Source organism: Prunus mume, linkage group LG3 (assembly GCF_029339155.1).
Source record: "Prunus mume cultivar Tortuosa linkage group LG3, ASM2933915v1, whole genome shotgun sequence".
In the NCBI taxonomy this organism is placed as follows: Eukaryota; Viridiplantae; Streptophyta; class Magnoliopsida; order Rosales; family Rosaceae; genus Prunus; species Prunus mume.
Window position 1 is genome coordinate 6,340,023 of NC_142700.1, and position 21,427 is coordinate 6,361,449.

Sequence of the window (21,427 nt, forward strand, 5' to 3'; positions counted from 1 at the left end):
GAAAGAGAATTGTATAAATGTTTATAGTTGTAGAAATAAACCGTCAGGTTTTGTAAGATAAGTTTAAGTGTTTGTAAAATTGTGTGTACTTTTGTAAATATTTTGTGAAATATAATAAATGAGTGTTTTGTTTACTCTTTCTCTTAAATTTATATTTTACTATTTTATGATATTGTTTTTAGATAATTTCCTTTTTATTCATTTAAGATGGCTGAATCTGGAAATGAGTTCAATGGAAATGCTGGAGTAATCTTAGCCATTCAGGATATGGCTTCAGCAATTAGAGAAAATAGTAACCAAGATCACCATCATGAAACTGAAGAAGATCGAGTTATGAGGATACAAGGACAATTCCGTAAGACGAAACCAACAATATTTAAAGGTGAACCAAATCCTATGGCAGCTGAAGAATGGTTGAGGCAAATTAAGAGAAAGATGGATAATCAAAGAATTTTTGAAGACATTAGAGTTGTTATTGCTTGTACCTATCTGGAAGGACAAGCATACCTTTGGTGGGAGTCAATTCTGAGTATGCCAGATACTGAAATTACAACTTGGGAGGCATTCGAAAGTGTTTTCTTGGAAAAATATTTTCCAAGTACTATGAAAGCAATGAAAGCAAGGGAGTTTGTTAACCTTGTTCAAGGCAACTTAACTGTTGATCAATATCAATCTAAGTTTGAAGAACACATGCGTTTTGCACCATATATGATCCCTGATGATGCAACAAAAGCAAAACGATTTGAAGAAGGATTGAGACCATCAATTTTGGAAAAGATTGACATTTTGAAATTAAGCAAGTATGCTGATGTGGTTGATAGAGCACATATAGCAGAGCAAAGACCCGAAACTAAGAGAACTTGGGATTCAAGTAGTGGACAAGTAAATAAACGGACAAGATTTAATACTCCTCAATCACAAGAAAAGTTCGGACCACCACTATGTTATTACTGCAAACAAGTGGGACATGTAAAGAGATTTTGTCCACAAATACAAAGTTATCAAGGACCTCAAGTACAACAGACATTATATCGTCCTCCACAAGTACCTTTTCGTGCTCCACCGCCACCTCAAAGTTATACTACTTTTCAACCTCAGTCTAACTGGGTAAGGCCAGTTACTAGTCAATCACCACAACATCCAGGAGGACAATCTTCTCAAATTAGACCAAGGGTCCCTGCAGCTGGAAAGAAATTTGGACCATTCACACAAGGAAGAGTATATGTTATGGGAAATGTGACAGATCAAACTGAGCCTAAGACAATAGAAGGTATGTTTTTGGTATTCAACTCTTGGGCTAAAATGTTATTTGATTGTGGAGCTACACACTCTTTTATATCCACATCTTTTGCATCAATGCTTGAGTTAGACTCTGAAAATATGAAACCTTCCTTGTTAATTGGATCTCCTTTGGGTGGTAGTCTAGAAGTTGATAAAGTATGTAGATCTTGTATGACAGAGATGTCGGGCCATAAAATTGTTGTTGATTTGATGGTATTGGAAATGTTGGAATATGATATTATTTTAGGAATGGACTGGCTTACACGTTACCAAGTTACAATTGATTGTGGTAAAAAGAGAATTACCATCAATACTCATAAGGAAGAAACCTTTAGTTTCTTTGTGAAAAAGGAAAGCCAGAAATATGGTGTTGGAGATTATAAATATTTGAGTCAGATAGCTAGAATCGGAACTGAAGAAGTAGAAAAATCTCCAATACAACTTATTCCTGTGGTAAAGGAATTTAGCGATGTTTTTCTGGAAGAATTGCTCGGCTTACCTCCTAAGCGCGAAGTAGAGTTTGCTATAGAAATATACCCAGGTACAACACCTATTTCTATACCTCCTCATCGCATGGCCCCAGCTGAACTAAAAGAACTTAAGATACAACTCCAAGAATTACAAGCAAAAGGATATATCCGTCCTAGTACTTCACCATGGGGTGCACCTGCTCTCTTTGTGAAAAAGAAAGATTTAACTCTTCGAATGTGTATCGATTATCGTCAATTAAATAGGGTCACCATAAAGAACAAATATCCTTTACCTAGAATTGACGATTTATTCGATCAGTTAAGAGGTTCTCATTTCTTTTCAAAGATTGATCTTCGATCTGGCTACCACCAACTTCGAGTTAAAGCTGAAGATATACCCAAAACAGCTTTTCGAACTCGATATGGGCATTATGAATTTGTAGTTATGCCTTTTGGATTGACAAATGCACCAGCAGCATTTATGGATATGATGAACCGAATTATCCGACCTTATTTAGATCAGTTTGTCATCATATTCATTGATGATATTCTAATATATTCCAAATCTCAGGAAGAACATAAGGAACATTTGCGAATCATTTTACAAACATTAAGAGAAAATCAATTGTATGCAAAGTTGAATAAGTGGGAATTCTGGTTGAGACAAGTAAAGTTTTTAGGACATGTAATTTCCAATGAAGGTATTTCAGTTGATTCTTCCAAAGTTTAGGTAGTGTTGAATTGGAGTCAGCCAACGAATATCTCGGAGATACGTAGTTTCCTTGGATTAGCTGGCTATTATAGAAGATTTATCAAGGATTTTTCTCGAATAGCTGCACCAATGACCAAGCTGACCCAGAAAGGAGTGAAATTCATATGGACTCAAGAATGTGAAAAGTCATTCCAAGAATTGAAAACTCAATTGACTACTGCACCAATACTGATTATTCCTGAACGGGACATAGGGTATGTGGTTTACACTGATGCATCTAAACAAGGGCTAGGATGTGTTTTGATGCAATCTGACAGAGCAGTAGCTTATGCTTCTCGTCAACTGAAAAATCATGAAAGAAATTATCCAACACATGATTTGGAGTTAGCAGCAATTGTCCATGCTTTAAAAACTAGGCGACATTATCTGTATGGTGAAAGATTTGAGCTTTACTCTGATCATAAAAGTTTGAAATATCTTTTCGCTCAGAAAGAGCTTAACCTGAGACAAAGACGTTGGATGGAATACTTAGAAGATTACGATTTCGGTCTACATTATCATCCTGGAAAGGCTAATATAGTGGCAGATGCTCTAAGTAGGAATACACATGGATTTGTAGCAGGACTACAAATTCAGAAATGGAAGATGATGACTTGTATTCAAGATTATAATTTACATGTGAACGTACGTGAGCATGGTGCTTATCTTTATAACCTAGTAACAAGACCAACTTTACTAGGAAAAGTTGTTGAAAAACAACAAGAGGATAACTCCTGTAAATCAATTCAAGAACATATTTTGGATGGAGATAAAATAGAAGGTTGGACCTTTCATGAAGAAGATGGTTTAAGGTATTTAGGTAAATTATATGTACCTGAAATTCCAGAATTAAAGAATGAAATTCTTCATGAAGCTCATTACTCGTCCTACACTATTCATCCTGGAAGTACAAAAATGTATCAGGATTTACGTCGTCAGTTTTGGTGGAATGGTATGAAGAGAGATGTAGCCATTTTTGTATCAAAATGTTTGACCTGTCAGCAAGTGAAAGCTGAACATCAGAAACCCGCTGGCCCTCTTCAACCTTTACCTATTGCACAATGGAAATGAGATCATATCGCAATGGATTTTGTCACAAGTTTACCACGATCACCAAGAGGTAAAGATGCAATATGGGTTATTGTAGATCGTTTAACCAAGTCTGCACATTTCATATCAGTCAAAACGACAGATTCCACAGAAACTCTTGGGAAATTATATATTCGAGAGATAGTGAGATTACATGGAATTCATATTTCTATTGTTTTTGATAGAGATTCAAAGTTTACTTCTCAGTTTTTGGGTGCTTTGCAAAAAGCATTAGGAAGTCAATTGAATTTTAGCAGTGCATTTCATCCCCAAACTGATGGACAATCAGAAAGGACTATTCAGATTTTAGAAGATATGCTAAGAGCTTGTGTTTTGGATTTTCATGGAACTTGGGAAGATCATCTTGCTTTGGCAGAATTTGCTTATAACAACAGTTTTCAATCCAGCATCGGAATGGCACCATACGAAGCACTCTATGGAAGACCATGTAGATCACCTTTATGTTGGGCGGAAGCAAGTGAAACTGTGTTATTATGACCTCATTTGGTACAAGAAACAACAGAGAAGATCAAAACTATCAGACAACACTTGTTTACAGCTCAGTGTCGGCAAAAGAATTATGCTGACAGAAGAACAAGGCCATTGAAGTTTAATATTGGGGATCATGTATTCCTTAAATTTTCACCTCGAAAGGGAGTTAAAAGATTTGGAAAGTCTGGAAAATTAGCCCTACGATTCATTGGACCTTTTGAAGTACTACAACGGATTGGGGAAGTAGCTTACAAGTTAGCACTACCACCTCAATTTTCGAATGTTCATAATGTATTTCATGTCTCTATGCTTCGAAAATATGAACCGGATCCAGCACATATTTTAGATTGGGGAGAACTAAACATAGATGAAAAATTATCTTTTGAGGAAAGACCAATATGGATATTAGATCATAAAGAACAAGTGTTGCGAACGAAGACTATTCCACTAGTCAAAATTCTTTGGTTACACGGAAATACAGAAAAGGCTACATGGGAATTAGAAGCTGAGATGAAAGAAAAATATCCAGAACTTTTTCTTTGATTCGGGTAAGTTTCAGAATTTCGAGGATGAAATTTCTTTTAAGGAGGATAGATTGTGAAACCCCATATTTTTAAATACGTATATTAATATTTCATAAAATTAAATATTTACAATTATTAATCTTCAAAACTATATAATTAATAATATATCTATATATATAAATATAAATTGTATGACAAGTTACGTGAAGTTAGCTATTAACTAGTATAGCCTATCAAATGTTATTGCATAGCTTTAATTATTTCAATTCATTTCAGCATTATTTATTATTATTATTATTATTATTATTATATATAGATATATATACTTACTTTACAAAAACTATTAGAAACACATTTATGCTTACTAAGCATTGTTGAAGACTGACGTGTTGCAATGTAGTGTCCTCAAAACCAATTAAAGCATGAGGTGTAAGAATGATAGTTATTCCTATATATATAAACTTGATAGGAGAGTGTGAAATTGGTACTAAGGTGAAGAGGGGTAAATTTAAAAGATATTCAACCAAGAACGCAGCAAACTTCACACACTCTAGACCTTAACCAAATACTCTTATGACTAGTCAACTATCAGATATGAATTATACCAAACAATACCATACACAGAGCATACCAAGATGTACCTGCAAGCCTAGAGAATTACTAGTGACAACCTAGGCACTCAGAAGGACCCATCAATCTAGACATCCTCTGTGCTAGCAACAACTATGGTGAAAGTGTGTGAAGACAACATAATCAAGCAAACACCAAATAGCAGAAAAAGATGACTAGTCAATCGCACAAACCCAGATGACTAGTCAACTATCAAGAACACAAACCCAGAAAATTTACAGAGATGGAAACCAGAAACTGTTCACCCAGAAACCCACCATTGGGAAAAACTGGGGGTCATCAACCGACCAGGCAATCCATTAAGTAGAAAAAGATTCTTACAAAGGAACACAAGCAAGCTCAAGAAAAACCTAGATCTATTTAGGAAGATGAGCTATACCTCCTTTGTGCAATCTTCTTCTCCACTTAGCAAAGCTTGAAGCTTAGTTCTTCATGGCAATGAGCTCCTTCTCCAGCTCATTCATCCCATGGCACCAACTTGCAAGCTCTAACTCAGACAAAAATGAAATTTGGATTCATGAAGAAAATGACCAATTTCTTCAAGAAACCATACTCTTGAAGAAATCAATCTTGAATCTGACCTAGATATATATGATAGAGTGTTTGATCTAGCAAGATGAAGTTTTCATATTTCAAATGCAGTTTTCAAAAAGAAACAATTTGGAAAACTCAAAGATGAAAAATATGAAGGTTACTCTTGAGGAAGAAGAAGCGAAAGTTTGCTATGAAACTTTCCAAAACTTGTCCCCCAAAGTCACAGCTGCCAAATGAGGAATGTGGCTGTTGTTATACCAAAATTCCTAGGTTAGAATCGTACAAGGCAGTAGAGAGAGAAAATAGAATAAGCCAAAATAGTTTGTTATCCAGCTGGAAATCCTACAGAGCAAAACAGATGACTAGTCATACGTGAAACAGATGACTAGTCATCATTTTATGAAAACAGTTTAATGCAATGTTATGCAGTGCACAATTTATCTTTGTCAATTTGCTTGAACCTCTATAGGATAGATGTAGTTAAGAACACCTAGAGAAGCTATTCTTAAACTAAACTTGAGCTTGATAAAAAACAATAGAAATCCTATTACAAAGTTGTCAAGAGAAGCCAAAAGAAAAACTCAAAATGCATACATTAACAATTTTCCCCTTTTTGACTTTCCTTGACAACACTCTCTAAATACACTCAACCCAAAACCAAACCTAAGGAGATAATGAAATGAAGTACCTGCAAAACAACAACCAAACTCCCAGGCACAAGACAAGCATATTATATCATAAAAATTTGAAGAAATATGCAATACATGCAGTATGGGGTTGAGAGTGTTCTCCCCCTTGTTGATAAGGAAAGAGCAAAAAGGAAAATATAGAGAAGCAGTAATCAAGTGAATTAAACACAAGGCACATAAGCAGATTTGAACAATATGCACATGACACAGTTTGATTACAAAGCAAAACAGCATTTGTTCAAAACAATACAAGACAACTCCCCCTATCAACCTATAGAGGGTACAAGAGTAAAACCACTACACAAATAGAAACTCCCCCTAAAGCAAAAAACGCCCCCTTAGAAAACATACTCCCCCTGAGTATCATATAGCATAAAGGAATTAACCTTTGATGTACTAATTCAGCAAACTTTCCATAAATAGCCAACAAACACAAAAGTGCATGAGGCTAAAGAGAATAAGAAATGGAGCACAAGTTGCAAGGAATCATACCTAAAGCAATTAAAATCAAGTGGCTGAATTTAATTTCAATGTGTACACATTACACATAAAGAAACTCCCCCAAAAAGATAGAGTTTCAGCAACATATTTATCAAAACAAGAGATAACCAATGAATTTTTCTTTACACACCATAGTGCAAAATCAAGACAAAGCACTAAGATTTCAAAATTTAAGGCATCAATCATTGTCAATTTGAAGAAAGCACCAAGCAAGATGAACCCTAAATTTTTGCTTAAGATTGAGGACAAGTGAGAAAGAACACAAGACATAAGTCTCTAGGTTGTCAAAAAACACAACATAGCTTTCCAAAAAGCCCAAGAAAAAGAGAGTGGACTAGTGAAACGGACTAGTCATGCATGTCTAAATTTGAGGTGGCATCAAAAGACCAACAACCTCATAGACACAACCAAGAACAAAAGAGAGCAAATCAACCGAGAGAAGGCTTAGGAAGGCAACATTTGTGTATGAAAATGATAAAAACAACCAGCAAGAATGTTGCCAAAACACATGCATCTCAAAGAAACTCCCCCAACAAAATAAATTAGCCAACAATCCAAAACTCATATAGCATAGCAGACTCGTAAGGATTTCAAGAATTATGTTAGGCTAAATCATTGAATGTGGGAACACACCTTATTAAGATGACTGGTCATAGACCAAAGTGGCGTCATCCAAACACGACCATACATAAACACAATACCAATGTTCGAACAAAAGGTGTAAATGAGACAAGGAGAAGACAGATGAGCCTTTGTGCTTTGTTTCATAACCAATGGTCTTTCTTAGAGAGTGAAAATTAATTTCTCCAAAAAAGCACAAGATCCCTATTAAGCATATACAACATGACTTGGCGGCCAGAGACATAGCTAAAGAATAAGAGACAAGACCAGAGACACGGTCAGAAACGAAAAAAGAACATGATGACTAGTCAACCACAATCAACGTATGTATATAGTGACTAGTCAACTAGAGCAGTGACCACAATAAGCAGCATGTTTAGTATCGACCTTGTGGAAGACAAGATTTTGGTTTTAAAAACACAAACATGAACTAGCAAATATATCAAGTGATCAAATGTGTTAGCTACTATAGCCTAGTCCAAGTCTTCAAGCACAGTAAGTAAGAGAGAGAAGATAACCACATGTGCAAACAAAACAATTGCAACTAACTCTAATAAATAGAATATGAATTAGATTTCATGCTTAGAGATAAGGCAAGATTGACAGAGGAGGTTCAGAGCCAAAAGAAAAACACAAGAGATGAAGAAATATCACTCTTGGAGAGACAAGTATATAATGAACCTTCAAGACAAACTCAAAGCATAGACTCAACCTATTTGAATTTCATCACTCAATCTAGCCATTTATTATGTTTCTTATTTGCACATCCCAGACTTAAGTGCTTGAGTGGCCCAATTTTGCGGCTCTTGCTCTAGATTCTTCAATCATATCACCTTATACCTTCCTAGAGTCGTGACTACATTGGTCACACTTCCCTTTTTTTTTTTTTTTTTAAAATTTAAACAAATTGCCTAAGAGAGTGAGATAAGATAGGAGATTATAACAATGATTGTCCACAATGGATCACAACACTTGTCTCACCAAGAGGACGAAAAAAACACCCACAAAAAAAAGATTTCATCTAATGACTCCAAACTAGAATGGGGGAATTATGCACAAATCAGGCAAAGCATAAAATGATTCAAACTTCACACCATGAGAGATCAGAAGAAACAGATGTTTTTGACATTTGCACACCAAGTAAACAAAAATTTATATTTGACTAGTCAACTAAAACGAAGATGACTAGTCAACAGTTCTGCAATGTGCTGAAGATAAGGAACATACAAGCTAATCAATCAATTGAGCAAAGGCCAATGGACTACCTAAGTGTGACATGTTTCTGAAAGTCCAAGGCCTTGGTGAGTATATTTGCTAGCTGTTTCTCAGAGGGAACAAATTCCAAAGATAGAATTTTGTCTTCCACAAGATCTCTAATAAAATGGTGCCTAATGTCTATATGCTTAGTCCTAGAGTGTTGAACAGGATTTTTAGAAATATCTACAGCACTCATATTGTCACGATAGATTAGAAAGCATGATTGAGTAAGACCATAGTCTTCCAACATTTGTCTCATCCAAAGGAGTTGAGTGCATCAACTCCCAGCTGCAAAATACTCTTCTTCTGCAGTGGATAAATAGATAGATTTCTATTTTTTGCTATGCCAAGCAACTAGGTTGTTGCCTTCATAAAAGATCCCCCCAGAAGTGCTTTTCCTACCATCACTACAACCTGCCCAATTGGCATCACTACACCCAACAAGATTGACACAAGTGTCATAGATATACCACAACCCAAACTCAAAAGTTCTACTCACATATTTTATGATTCTTTTGACAGCAAACAAATGAGACTCTTTGAGATCACTTTGGAACCTAGCACAAACTCCTACACTATAAGAAATGACAAGTCTACTTGCAATCAAGTAGAGAAGGCTTCCTATCATGCTTCCATAGATAGTTTTCAACAGGGACAGATGAGCTGAGATTATGAGGGATTATGACAAGTTGACAGGTCAACTGGAATAGAATTGTCAAAAGTTGACAGGGCAATCGGTTTGCTAAAAGTTGACAGGTCAACCACTAGATCCATACCTGGAGATTCTCTCTCAAGCATATGAGATAAAAGACCACAAAAACACCTGTTTAAGATGTAACAAGCTGTATTTACAGCTTCAACCCACAAATGTTTAGCAAAATTTTTGTTGTTGAGCATCACCCTATCCATCTCAACAATAACTCTATTTTTTTTTTCTCCACAACAACATTTTGCTGAGGTGTAGTAGATGCAGAAAACTCATGCTTAATTCCCATCTCCTCATAGAATTTCAGAAACTGAGAATTCTCAAACTCATAACCATGATCCGTTGTAATTCTAACAAGAGGCAGATGACTAGTCATCTTAACTTTTTATAAAAGGTGGTAGACATATTTAAAACTTTGAAAGGTTTCAGATTTTTCAAGTAAGAATGAGACCCAAATAAACCCAAAGAAATCATCTACAATGGCTAGGATGTATTCCTTGCCACCAAGGGAAAAGGTTTGGATAATACCAACAAGATAAATATGACCAAGTTCAAAAGAACATGAAATTTTATTGATCACCCAAGATTCAAGCACTGTGAGAGAGATGATTGAAAGACGTGCATGCAATGACCACATTTAAAAAAATTAAACAAATGAATCCTAATCAAACAAAAGAACAAGGTGCAAATGCATGACAATGTATCTAGACTCTATGAAGCACACACAAACAAGTGCTATTTCCCTTGCATACATAGTCCTGCCTCTTTTGAGCTTCATCACATGGGTCTTCCTCAACCCCAATTGCCTAATTAAAAATCATTGGAACATTTTCCAAGCTATCAAGTTGTTGAAAAGTTTTATTGGAGAATTTGAACTCGCCTTCTTCAACAATGAAGGCGTAGCTGCAGGGGTTAAAGCCCCATATATCCAAATGGTTGTTGTAGCTTGTCAATTCCACGGTGCGATTTTTCATCCCACTTGGGATGTTCTTTTGGCAGCATCCAACGCTGGAGCAAGAGTCCGATCAGCGCTGCTTAGGCTGTCACAAAAGGATATGCACCCCGTTATGTACCTTTCTTCACCACGAAAACCTTTGAAAAGTGCGTACGTGTCACAACCAACAGCAATGAACTTGTTTTTGGTGTCGGAGATGGTGAAAGGAGGCGCATGAGCCAAGGGTCGTTGTTGTACGTGTTGTTAGTAATAATCTGCTATGTATCGAGCATCTCACCTCATCAAGGAAAAGCGTTGATAATGATGTTATCGTGGATGTGTTGCAAATGAAGGGAAAGCCTGCCATGTGACAATTAACACCAATGCCAAAAGGGTATGGGATTGTGAGATTGCCACACTTGTCTGGGCAGCAGGCAGGGCTTGAGGCAAGGCTTGTGCCATTGTTGTGGATTTTTGTTCTGTAATAATAAGGGAAAACGTTATGAGAATTTCGGATTCGGATCCAAAATTGTCAGTAAAAATAAATTTAGGCTATGATTTTATGATGCATGTTGCCAATGAAATAACAAGCGGGAGAATGATCTTTGAACTATTGTTGTCTTTGATGCATTTCTTTTCATCCATGACGTCATTTTTGTGCCCTTCGGGACATTTACAAGAATAATTTCGGTAAATTTATGCACGCCCGATGGTTTGAATCCTTGCACTCATCAAGATTCAAGATAGTATCGAAAGCCAAACATCGTAAAATGCCAATTTTAGCTTTTCCAGCATCAACGTAACTTAGGTAAAAACGGAATGTAGTATTCTTGGAAGAAAAAAGTTCAATATTTAGCAGGAAATATTGAAACATATATATATATATATTCTATTGAGGATCCTCAAATAATTTTATTTGAGGGACGCCATTTAGGGTACCCTACAATTTTTTTCTCAATGATCCACACCATCTATTTTTTAGGTCTCCATTCATAGATCATCCTTACAAAAAATTAGACAAATCGGAAATCATTTCGACATCCAATTGTGTCTTACAAAATCAACGAACACGGTACTTCAAGAAAGTGCTAAAATTTCAATAACTCAATTGAGTGGTCAAATGATATCGGATTCAAGTGATTTTTTGTAGAGATGATCTTTGAATAAGTATCTACAAAATAGACGGTTTGGATTAGTGAAATACAACCGGAGTCTATAAGAGGTGTCCCTCAAATAAGCTTATTTGAGGGATCCCTCAATGGAAGCTCTCTGTATATATATATATATATATGTGTGTGTGTGTGTGTGGTATGGATTCCATGGTAACCTGGCATGCACTTGCAAATGTAACTGCCGACCCAACAAGTGCTATTTCCCTTGCATGCAAAACCTTCGCTCTTTGAGTCGCTACATAAGCGATTCCCAATTTCCCAATTAAGAACCGGAAGCAAACTTTGTTGTTCATCACTTGCAAACTGCACGATCAATTGAAGAGGTCACTTGCACAATAAACGCGTAGCTGCAAGGGTTAGAGTCCCATATGCCCGTGCGATTTGTAGGGCTTGTCAACATGATCCGATTTTTCACCGCTAGGACGGACACTTGGCAGCACGAGCAAGTATTCGTCAACACCATATCTTAGACTATCACATATGGATATGCACCCCGTCGTACCGTTGGTTGCCCCGTAGCCAGTAAAATACGCTAACGGTCGCACCAAGGGCGAGAACTTGTTCTGGTATGGGAGATGGTGTAGGCGGAGACACCCGCACCGGGACGTCGAGCGTTGTAACAGTCTTCGGCTACATATTGCTGAATTTGGAGCTCACCTCTTCAAGGGATATGTTGGTGATTTTGATATTGCTTGTCTTCAAATTTGCGCAAATGGGTGGATTGGTTGCAAGTGATGTTGAATTCGGGTTGGAGGTAGCAGCCTGTGCCAAATAGATATGGGATTGTGAGATTGCCACAATGATCTTGGCTTGCAGGCTTGAGCTGCATTGCAATTGGAGTTGCTAATAATAATATCACAACCAATTCCTCCTCATATTGTATGCATGCAGGCTGCAGCAATTAAATCCTTGTAAGTATACTATATGCTACAAATTGTGCTAATGTTTTGGGATGATTTTGGAGTGAAGAAAACAGCCAACAACGCTGCCCTTTTATGTAGCGGCGGATCCAGGAATTTTTCAGCAGAGGTGCAATTTTCAAAAGCTAAGAGCTCCCAAAAAATAAAAAACTAAACATCCTTATAATTTAAACAATACTAATGTTATTCATAATACATTAAAAAAATATCATTACAATTACCCTACAATTGTTGCCGACGAGATTTCATATCTTGAAAACGTCGCATTATATTTATATTACTAATACAAGAAAAAACATCTTTCTCAATGTAAACAACCAAGCTATCACTCAACCATTGATTCCTTATTTTGTTACGCAATGGTGTTTTCACAATATTCATAGCTGAAAAAGCTCTCTCAACTGAAGCTGTTGCAACGGGTAAAACTAAACCCAATGTAAGAAGTAAATATACATAGTTGTATATTCTACTCCTTCCTGTATTCACCAATTTTTCTGCCAGATCAGTAATTCCTTTCAATGATGAAAACACAGTGCTGCTCTGCATATCAACAATATAAAGCCCAAGTTGATCTTCAAGCTTCATGAGGTCTCGGTCATTAAATTCTTGAGGGTAAAATTGAGCAAAACGAAGTATTTTTTGTTTGTCAAAAGCTGCAAAATTATAAGCGGACTCAAACATGCCATACAAAGAAGCAATTCAGTATTTACCTCAGTGAAGCGATTATTCAATTCCACTAGTTGCTTATCAATGATAGTAAGAAATAGGTCCACACGATAATAATGGCGGTTTGTGATTTTCTGAGCTTTACGACGTGATCTCCTTGTGGTACAAATAAATCATCCATGTTAGGAACATCAATATCATTGTTGCCACAAAATATTGATACTTTGCCAAGCAGATCATCAAAGTCATCATCCCTCATAGATTGTAGCTTTTGCTTACATCTTTGGACCAACATCATTGCATTCACAATATCTTGATCTTTCTTTTGTAATGCCTTTGACAAATCATTTGTGATTCCCAATATAAATCTCATCAAATATAGGTGAAACACAAAGTCAAAAGTTTGTATTTCTTTCAATAACCTATTTGCTTCACCTAAATTATCTTGGTTGACATCATCAACAATCCATTCAAGCACCTTCACCACGGGGTGAAACATAGTATTAATACTCAGTAAAGTATCATAATGTGAGTTCCAACGTGTATCACAAGGACGTTTGAGAGTAGTCTCTTGATTTAACCCTTGCCCTGTTTCAAGATCATCAATTTCAAGAGCTTTCATAATATCTTTTTGTTGTTGCTCCCTAATAATTGCATCAATGGTTTCAACAGCACAAGAATTGACAAGTTCTTTTTGAATGTTAGGAGCAATATACTTGAGATTCCCTGGAGCATTCTCAAACACAACGGCACGAACTTTCTCATCATGATCGGCAAGAAATTGCAAAAGCTCCACATAATTACCTTTATTGCTAGATGTTTCACTTTCATCATGGCCACGAAAAGGAAGACCTTGTCGTAATAAATATCTAGTGCAATCAAGTGCGGCAGTTAATAGAATGCGATAATTAACACGAGCTTGGTCTGCTGCTTGATCACAATGGTTTCAACGTGTTGCTTCTGATTCATTAAATCTGTACAATGTTGTGTAGCTTTATTGTGAAGGCTTCCAACTTGTCCAACATGGTCCCTAAAATTCTCAGGTCCCTTCCTCCAATTTTTAAACCCTTTCTCAGTGAAGACATCGCTTCCAGCCTTTCTTGTTTATCAAAGTCGCATTTAAAAAGATAACAATGAAGACAAAATGCAGCATCTTTCTCTTTACTATACTCTAACCAAACAAATGAATCAAACCATTTCACAAGAAAACGTCGATTACTCTCCCCCATAAGTGTTTGAGGCATATCGTTTTGGCTTTTAGGCTGACAAGGACCCCTTTGCAGATAGGCTCTTCGGATTTTTTCTTGAAAATTGGGATTATAATAAGTCATTGGAGGTCTAAGGCCAGGGTCTGCAGGAAGATTAGCTAATATTTCATCCAACTCAAGAGGCGGATTATTTGAAGGTTGATTTGAACTAGCCGGATTATTTGAAGGAGGGTTGGAACTAGCCGGATTATTTGAAGGAGGGTTGGAACTAGACAGATGATTCGAAGGAGGATTTGAGCTACCCAGATTATTTGAAGGAAGATTTAAACTCTTTCTCTGAAAGTACCGTTCCATAACTGTACAATTGAAACAAAATAAGGGTTTTATATATATTATTATGACTAATTGACTATAATTTATCAATTAAATAAATAATTATCAATTAAATAAATAAATAAAAATTAATTATACCTCGAATAACGTGTCACGTAGCCTCTTTCTCCTCGAGTTTGCTACTGATCTTACTAATATAGAAAGAGCTAAATAAGAAAAAAAAATTATTAAAAAAAGAATAAACAAAATTGGTGTTTGCTCAAGAAAAAAAAAGCATTCGACTTACTTTGGATTGGCGTACTCAAGAAGAAAAAAAATTGCAGGATTCTTGTGATGCACACACACTTTGATGAAATTGGGTGATGTTATTGGTCTTTTATAAAGAGAATTCTCAATTCTACTTAATTAAGGAATTCCCAACTCTATTTAATTAAGGAATTCTCAAAACCCAATTGTATAAAGAGAACTTTCAATTAAAACCCAATTAAGTAAGGAAATAGAAGCCCTTTTTCAAAAGCCCACAAAAGCCCACGTCAGTTTCCTTTGTTTCCTTTTTTAAATTTCAAAACCCTGGTCCAAAACGCGTCGTTTTGGCCAGGTTTTTCAAAAAAAAAAAAAAAGGCAGCGATATTAAACAGGTCCAAAACGATGTCGTTTTGGCCAGCGTCGTTAAAAAGAACCTCGGCGCTGCGCAAAGATCTCCCAGCAGTGGTTTGCGCATTTCGCATCGAGCACGTTGTGTGCATCGCAGTCCGGAGGCGAGGTGCAACTCCATCGTCTATAATGGCTATTTCGCCACCGGAGGTGCAGGCGCACCTCCTTGCGCTTGCACAGATTCGCCACTGCTTTTATGTGGAAGGAATTAAGACGCGTGGTGGCATTTCAGCTTATGTGGGAAACGGTCTTTCTAATTAACTCATTTGTCTCTTTTTGGGTGTGTTTATAAATGGGTTTTGAGTGTGTGTAATGATGGGTTTTGAGTGTGTTAATGTTTTTTTTTAACCCCGACTCGTTATTTTTCAAGAATTAGTATAAATAAATGCAATAAAACATCTGGCTCGATAAATAGTCAACATGCGACGGCGGGGGCGAAGTCAAGTCAAGTCAAGTAATTTTATTAGAGTTGGTTTCTTTTTTCTTTTAAAATTAGAAATAAGAATTGCTGAAAAGTTTTTGTGATGTTTATAAATGAAGGAAAAGGTTGACCGGTAAACCTCCAAGAACTTATCAACCTCTACTGGTTTCTAGAAACTTAAAAAAAATGGTAGATTTGATTAAGTCTGGGGTCATTTTTGAAAAAGTATAATTTCTCAACTCATCATATATCACTGACAGAAAACACATCTTGAATTCATAACATAACCAATAAGACCAACAAAGAACAACATATTGGTTTATTTCTAGCATATACATCGCAACTAGACCCTAGCAATCGATTATCGGCCATCACCATACGACGTTAACATCTGGATTTGCATGCTGTCATATCCACTACTTGTACCACTAGGATGACCACAATCTGCTGCTGTAACATCCACACAATAAGCATCTGACTTGCCTGAACCAAGCAAGTGCTCAGTCTCTTCTGGACAATCAGCTTTCCCCCATGGATGCTTTGCCTTAATTCTCATGCCTTCTAGCTCCACGGCTACCTCTTTCATTGTAGGCCTTTCCTCCCCTTGTAACATCAAGCATCTTTTTGCGAGAATGGCCACATTTTTCAGAGTCTCAATATTTCCATCGTTGACTATGTCATCGTCAAGAATTTGATTCAAGCGATCTTCCTCCACTGAACAAACAAAGAAGCTTGCTAGGTTTCTCTCTGCCTCAGGCCTGTCAAAACAAAGTGCTACTCTACTTGTTAGTAGCTCTGCCAGGACAACTCCAAAACTATAAACATCACTCTTTTCCGTTAGTTGATTTGAATGGAAGTATTCGGGGTCTAAGTATCCGAGTGTCCCCTGCACTAAAGTTGTTAGTTGAGTTTGATCCACGGGAATCAATTTTGAAGCTCCAAAGTCTGACACTTTTGCTGTGTAATTTTCATCTAACAGTATGTTCGTTGTTTTGACATCCCGGTGTATGATTGGCATGGAAGTGGAGGAGTGTAAGTAAGCTAGTGCTCCTGAAGTTTCTGTTGCTATCTTCATTCGTAAGTCCCATGGAAGTGATGATCTTTTGTCCTTGATATTATGAATGTGGGCGAAAAGAGTGCCATTGGTGACGAACTCGTAAACTAGTAAAGGAACTGGTGTCTCTAAACAGCAACCCAATAGCCTCACCACATTTCTATGGTTGATTTGAGAAAGAACAATCATCTCATTAACAAACTGCTCCTTCTGGGTTGAGGCACCAATTTTGGACTTCTTTATGGCAACCACTTTGTTATCTGCTAATATTCCTTTGTAAACAGTTCCATAGCCTCCTTCGCCAAGGACTCGACTTTCATGGTAATTGTTTGTGGCCTTTTCAAGTGCTTCTGCAGTAAAGATCCTGGTTGTCTCCATAGAGCCTCCTTGGCTAGCGAGGTGTTGTTCTAACAATAAACCACCATTTTCTTTAAAGTATTTTTCTTTGAGTTTGATGAACTTTCTTCTTTGCAGACCGCAATATAACCATGAAATTGCCGCCAGTAAAATCAATAGCCCTGCGCTGACACCTGCACATAATTGAATTTATAAGTTCTTTTTATGTACGTGTTTATGTGGGTGGGGAGATAAAGATAGATTGATAAATAATAAAAATATAGAGCACAATAATAATACATTGAAATTTTTTTGGATATCCAAAGTGGCTCAAGTAAAAATATGCTGTTAACAAAATTAAGAATTAAATGTTTTGGCTATGATCATATATATGGTGCATGTTGACATGTACATGAAGCATATACAGTACCCAATGAAATGATAAGCAGGAGAATGGTCTTTGATCCATTGTTGAAATCGTCTCTGATGCAACTCTTTGCATTCATGCTGTCGTTTTGGTACCCTTTGGGACATTCACAAGAATAATCTCCAGGTAAATTTACGCACACTCCAATACTGCAGGGGTTTGAATCCTTGCACTCGTCAACATCTGCTAAGGAAGGAAAACACATATAACAGCATCATGTAAAATCCCAATCCCAGTTTTGTATATATGTTATATAAGATATATGGGAATATTTACATATTAGTTTTGTGTAATGTAAAGATCACCTTGGCACCCATTTGGGTGGTATGGGTTTCCTTCATAACCCCGCAAGCACTGGCAAATGTAACCAGAACGATGGATGGGGTTGACAAATTTGGTATTTTCCTTGCAGGCAAAGTTTTGGCTCTTATTTGAAGCTCGCTTATGTTATCCAGTTGTTGAAAACTTCTAGTACCGGAAAAGTTGAATTGGCCCTCTTGTACAATGAAAGCGTAGCTGCAGGGATTAAAGTCCAATATACGGGAATGACTGTTAAAGCTACCCAAATCCACAGTATGATTTTTGAGTCCGTCGGGGATGGAAGTTTGGCAGCACCCAATGCCGGAGCAAGAGTTTTGATCAACGGTGTCGAGGCCGAGACACTGAGACAAGCACCCGGCAATGAAGGGCTGATCATTGTTCGAGCGGAAGCCTTCGAATTTGGCTTGAGTGTCGCAACCAACGGCCATGAACTTGTTTTTGGCGCCAGAGATGGTGTATGGAGGAGACACCCACAACTCAGGGGTATTGTAGGTTCTGTTGCCCTGCCCGTCGTAACAATCTTGCGCTAAATACTGCTGTATTTGGAGCTCAGCTTGATCCACGGATATGTTTGTAACACGGATGTTACTTCTCCTCAAATATGCGGTTCCCTTAGTGCAGTTGATAAAATAGTCTCTGTTCATATAACAATTTTCATTAACCCCAAACGGGTATGGAATTGTGACATTACCACAGTGGTCTGGGCAGTTTGGCAGGGCTAATTGAGCTGCAGCAGCTGCCGCGGCCGCCACCACCATTACGGTCGAGACTTGCACAATAAGCATCCTCTCATGTAAGAATATTGCCATGGCATATATATCCCACTTAATTCCCTTGTAGAACTTAGGAGGAATTATATGATGGCACGTATGTTGTATATTCTACAAACTATATGTTTGTGTATGTTTGTTGAATTATGAATGAAGAAACTGCTAACAAGCCTGGCCTTTTTGTAGGCATATTATGCATGCAAGGAGTCAAGGCTGGTAGGGTCACGCCGTGGCTCATGGGGCTAGACTATCCTGGTGGAAATGTCCTTCTCATCTTTACTCATTTGTCCACGCTGAAGTCGTCTGTATAATTTCCATATACTACTAAAAATGTACTACTGAGAGAGACACATCAACTACCAAAAAAAGAAATTAACGAAACGAGAGTTGCTATCTGAAGTCAATGTGGTCCACCGTGTACATAATATTGTAAGTCCTTTGCTATGGCGAGAGAAATGAACAGCAAAGTTGATTATTGACAGGAATTCCTGCATCTAACTCCATTGGTGAATAAGGTTTCTTATATGGTCTTGGTTTTTTATTATTAATTTATTGGAATTTAATTATAATTGATTTCCTAGAATTTTCATTACTGTTCTGTTATGCTCTGCTTGCTTTGCACGAAGTAGAAAGACAGGGAAGAACATGCAAGTTGGGATTTTCAATTTCTTGCATTTTGACTGTGAATATTGTTGAAAAATACATGAGTACCAAATCGGAAACTTAACAAAATAGAAAGTCTCATATAATAAATGGTTAAATAGGTGGTTAAGTTGGGAATAAAGTCAATATTGCTAATAGTGGGCCAAGTTAAAACTTTGTTTGGACAATTGTGTGATTTGGACAAAGTTCCTCCTTATTTCTCTGTTTTTTAATGAATAAAATTGGAAGCTAAACTAGTTTTTACTCAAGAAAGGAATTCCTGAAATGTTTTTGTGATGTTTATAAAAGAGTAGAAAAAAGAAGGAAAAGGTTGACCGTAGACCTCCAAGAACTTATCAACCTTTACTGGTTTCAAATAAACTGAAAATGCCAACAAAGAAGAGGACATAGGTTTACATTTTATAGACTACAGCACTACAGAAACAAGTCGATAATCAGAGCTTTACATTAATTACAAGTACCTAAACATTAATTACAGCAGGTGGTCTTGTCTCCTAATCCTGGAGATTGCAGCTGTAACTCATAACATCACCAACAGCTACCTAGAACAGCCAACCTCTATAATTTCAATAACTACCAAACAGTAGCCTACTCGCTAGTCAAGCCAATATTTCCTGCTTTCACACTTCCAACATTTATTGCTTTCACACACAAGCTAACACACTTGCGGGAGATTCTTTTAACGAGTCTCTAGACAGAATCATATGAACGCGCTTCTTTTTGGGCCAGGAGAAGAGTGAGGTGGGGCTCCAACCTTCAATAGTTGTTGGGTTGGGCTATGACCATATCTCAAACCACTGAATGGCGGTCAGTAGACTGAATTGATTGCAAAAAAAGAACGGAAAAGTTATAATGAGGATTTAAAGCGAGGAAGTTATTTGAGGAGGTCAAATCTCGCCATTAACAAATGTAAAGAAATCATGAGACTTAAATATTTTAAATATTTTGACGGTCAGATCGGTCTCCTCAAATAACATCCTCACTTAGTTGCTTATTTTGCAGTGTTTCTGTTTTAACCCAAAGATTTTCTTAACTCTGACTAAATTGTATATTGTATTTGGGCTCCATCTGTCCCATTAAGTTCCTAAAAATTTAATTAACTGGTTCGTGATTAAATTTCAAAGAATTCGAACTTGTTTACTTGTTTGTGGAATGAAATTTGAATACTTCAATAAACTTGTGCAAACGGAAATTCTTACCTTTTTTGAGTCTTAATTTCCACTGCTGGTAAGTTATTTTGACAAGATTTCCTTTTGCATTTTGCAGGCTGAAGAAAGATACCACCCGAAGTGTTTGATATTTACAAAGGCAACAAGTTCATCCAAGATCTAGCTAGTGAAGTGATTGATATGTCTGAATGGGGCTGCTTAAACTTACTAGTTGTGTAAGTCTTTTGCTTCCTTCCCATATGGCTTCCCAATTCCACTGGCATCTGGTTGATATTTGTATGCCCCTTTACTATGGCATCTGGTTGACTCAATTATTTTCACAGGTAGTTCTGCTTGTGATAAAAGTATATTTCTGGTTCTTCTTTGTACTTGTCAACCTGTGTCTGCTTCTAATTTAATTAGGAGGAGGAAACAATAAGTTGGGATTGTCAGTCACATCATCATCTAAGACCATACAGAACCCTAAGAGCCCATTTAATATTGCCTTGTGTTGATCTATGATACAGCTACATATACACTCTTTGCATGAGGATTGTTAGAATTGTAAGGGAAACAAACAAAGAGATTTTATTAGATTGGAGGAGAATACTAGTACATAGCATGGTGTAGGCTAATTGGCCTTCTACACTTAGCATATTGGCTTATTGGCCACTACACATGATTTAGAATAGTTTTGGGCCATTTGGCCCTTCACTTAGATTAGTTTGGGCTATTTGGCCCTTACACTTAGATTAATGAGCTTATTGGCTCTCAACATAGTTTGATTTGGGTAGCTCTTGGCTCCCTTAGATTGGGAGTTCTTTTGTTTCACTCCCCCCACATGCATGACTTAGT

The 21,427-nt window shown here is 36.9% G+C and overlaps 2 protein-coding genes and 2 pseudogenes across 3 annotated transcripts; 1 reads left to right on the forward strand and 3 right to left on the reverse strand.

Moving 5' to 3' along the window:
• Nucleotides 1–207: 207 nt before the first annotated feature.
• On the forward strand, nucleotides 208–1,426 carry LOC103342549 (uncharacterized). Its single transcript, XM_089048654.1, has 2 exons — nucleotides 208–1,270; nucleotides 1,422–1,426. The coding sequence occupies exons 1-2, from the start codon at nucleotides 208–210 to the stop codon at nucleotides 1,424–1,426; spliced, it is 1,068 nt and encodes a 355-aa protein (XP_088904780.1).
• An 11,367-nt stretch (nucleotides 1,427–12,793) lies between these two features.
• LOC103331634 (uncharacterized) lies at nucleotides 12,794–14,799 on the reverse strand (annotated as a pseudogene).
• Nucleotides 14,800–16,067: 1,268 nt separating this feature from the next.
• On the reverse strand, nucleotides 16,068–18,755 carry LOC148918560 (wall-associated receptor kinase 3-like). Of its 2 annotated transcripts, XM_089049176.1 has the most exons (3): nucleotides 17,976–18,755; nucleotides 17,674–17,853; nucleotides 16,068–17,437 (listed from the first exon to the last, which is right to left on the reverse strand). In XM_089049176.1, the coding sequence occupies exons 2-3, from the start codon at nucleotides 17,747–17,749 to the stop codon at nucleotides 16,215–16,217; spliced, it is 1,299 nt and encodes a 432-aa protein (XP_088905302.1). In that variant the 5' UTR covers nucleotides 17,750–17,853; nucleotides 17,976–18,755; the 3' UTR covers nucleotides 16,068–16,214. The 2 variants fall into 2 exon arrangements, with proteins under 2 accessions (XP_088905302.1, XP_088905301.1); XM_089049175.1 differs by lacking the exon at nucleotides 17,976–18,755 and having other exon boundaries at nucleotides 17,674–17,875.
• On the reverse strand, nucleotides 17,950–18,800 carry LOC148918561 (wall-associated receptor kinase 2-like; annotated as a pseudogene).
• Between the last annotated feature and the right edge of the window lie 2,627 nt (nucleotides 18,801–21,427).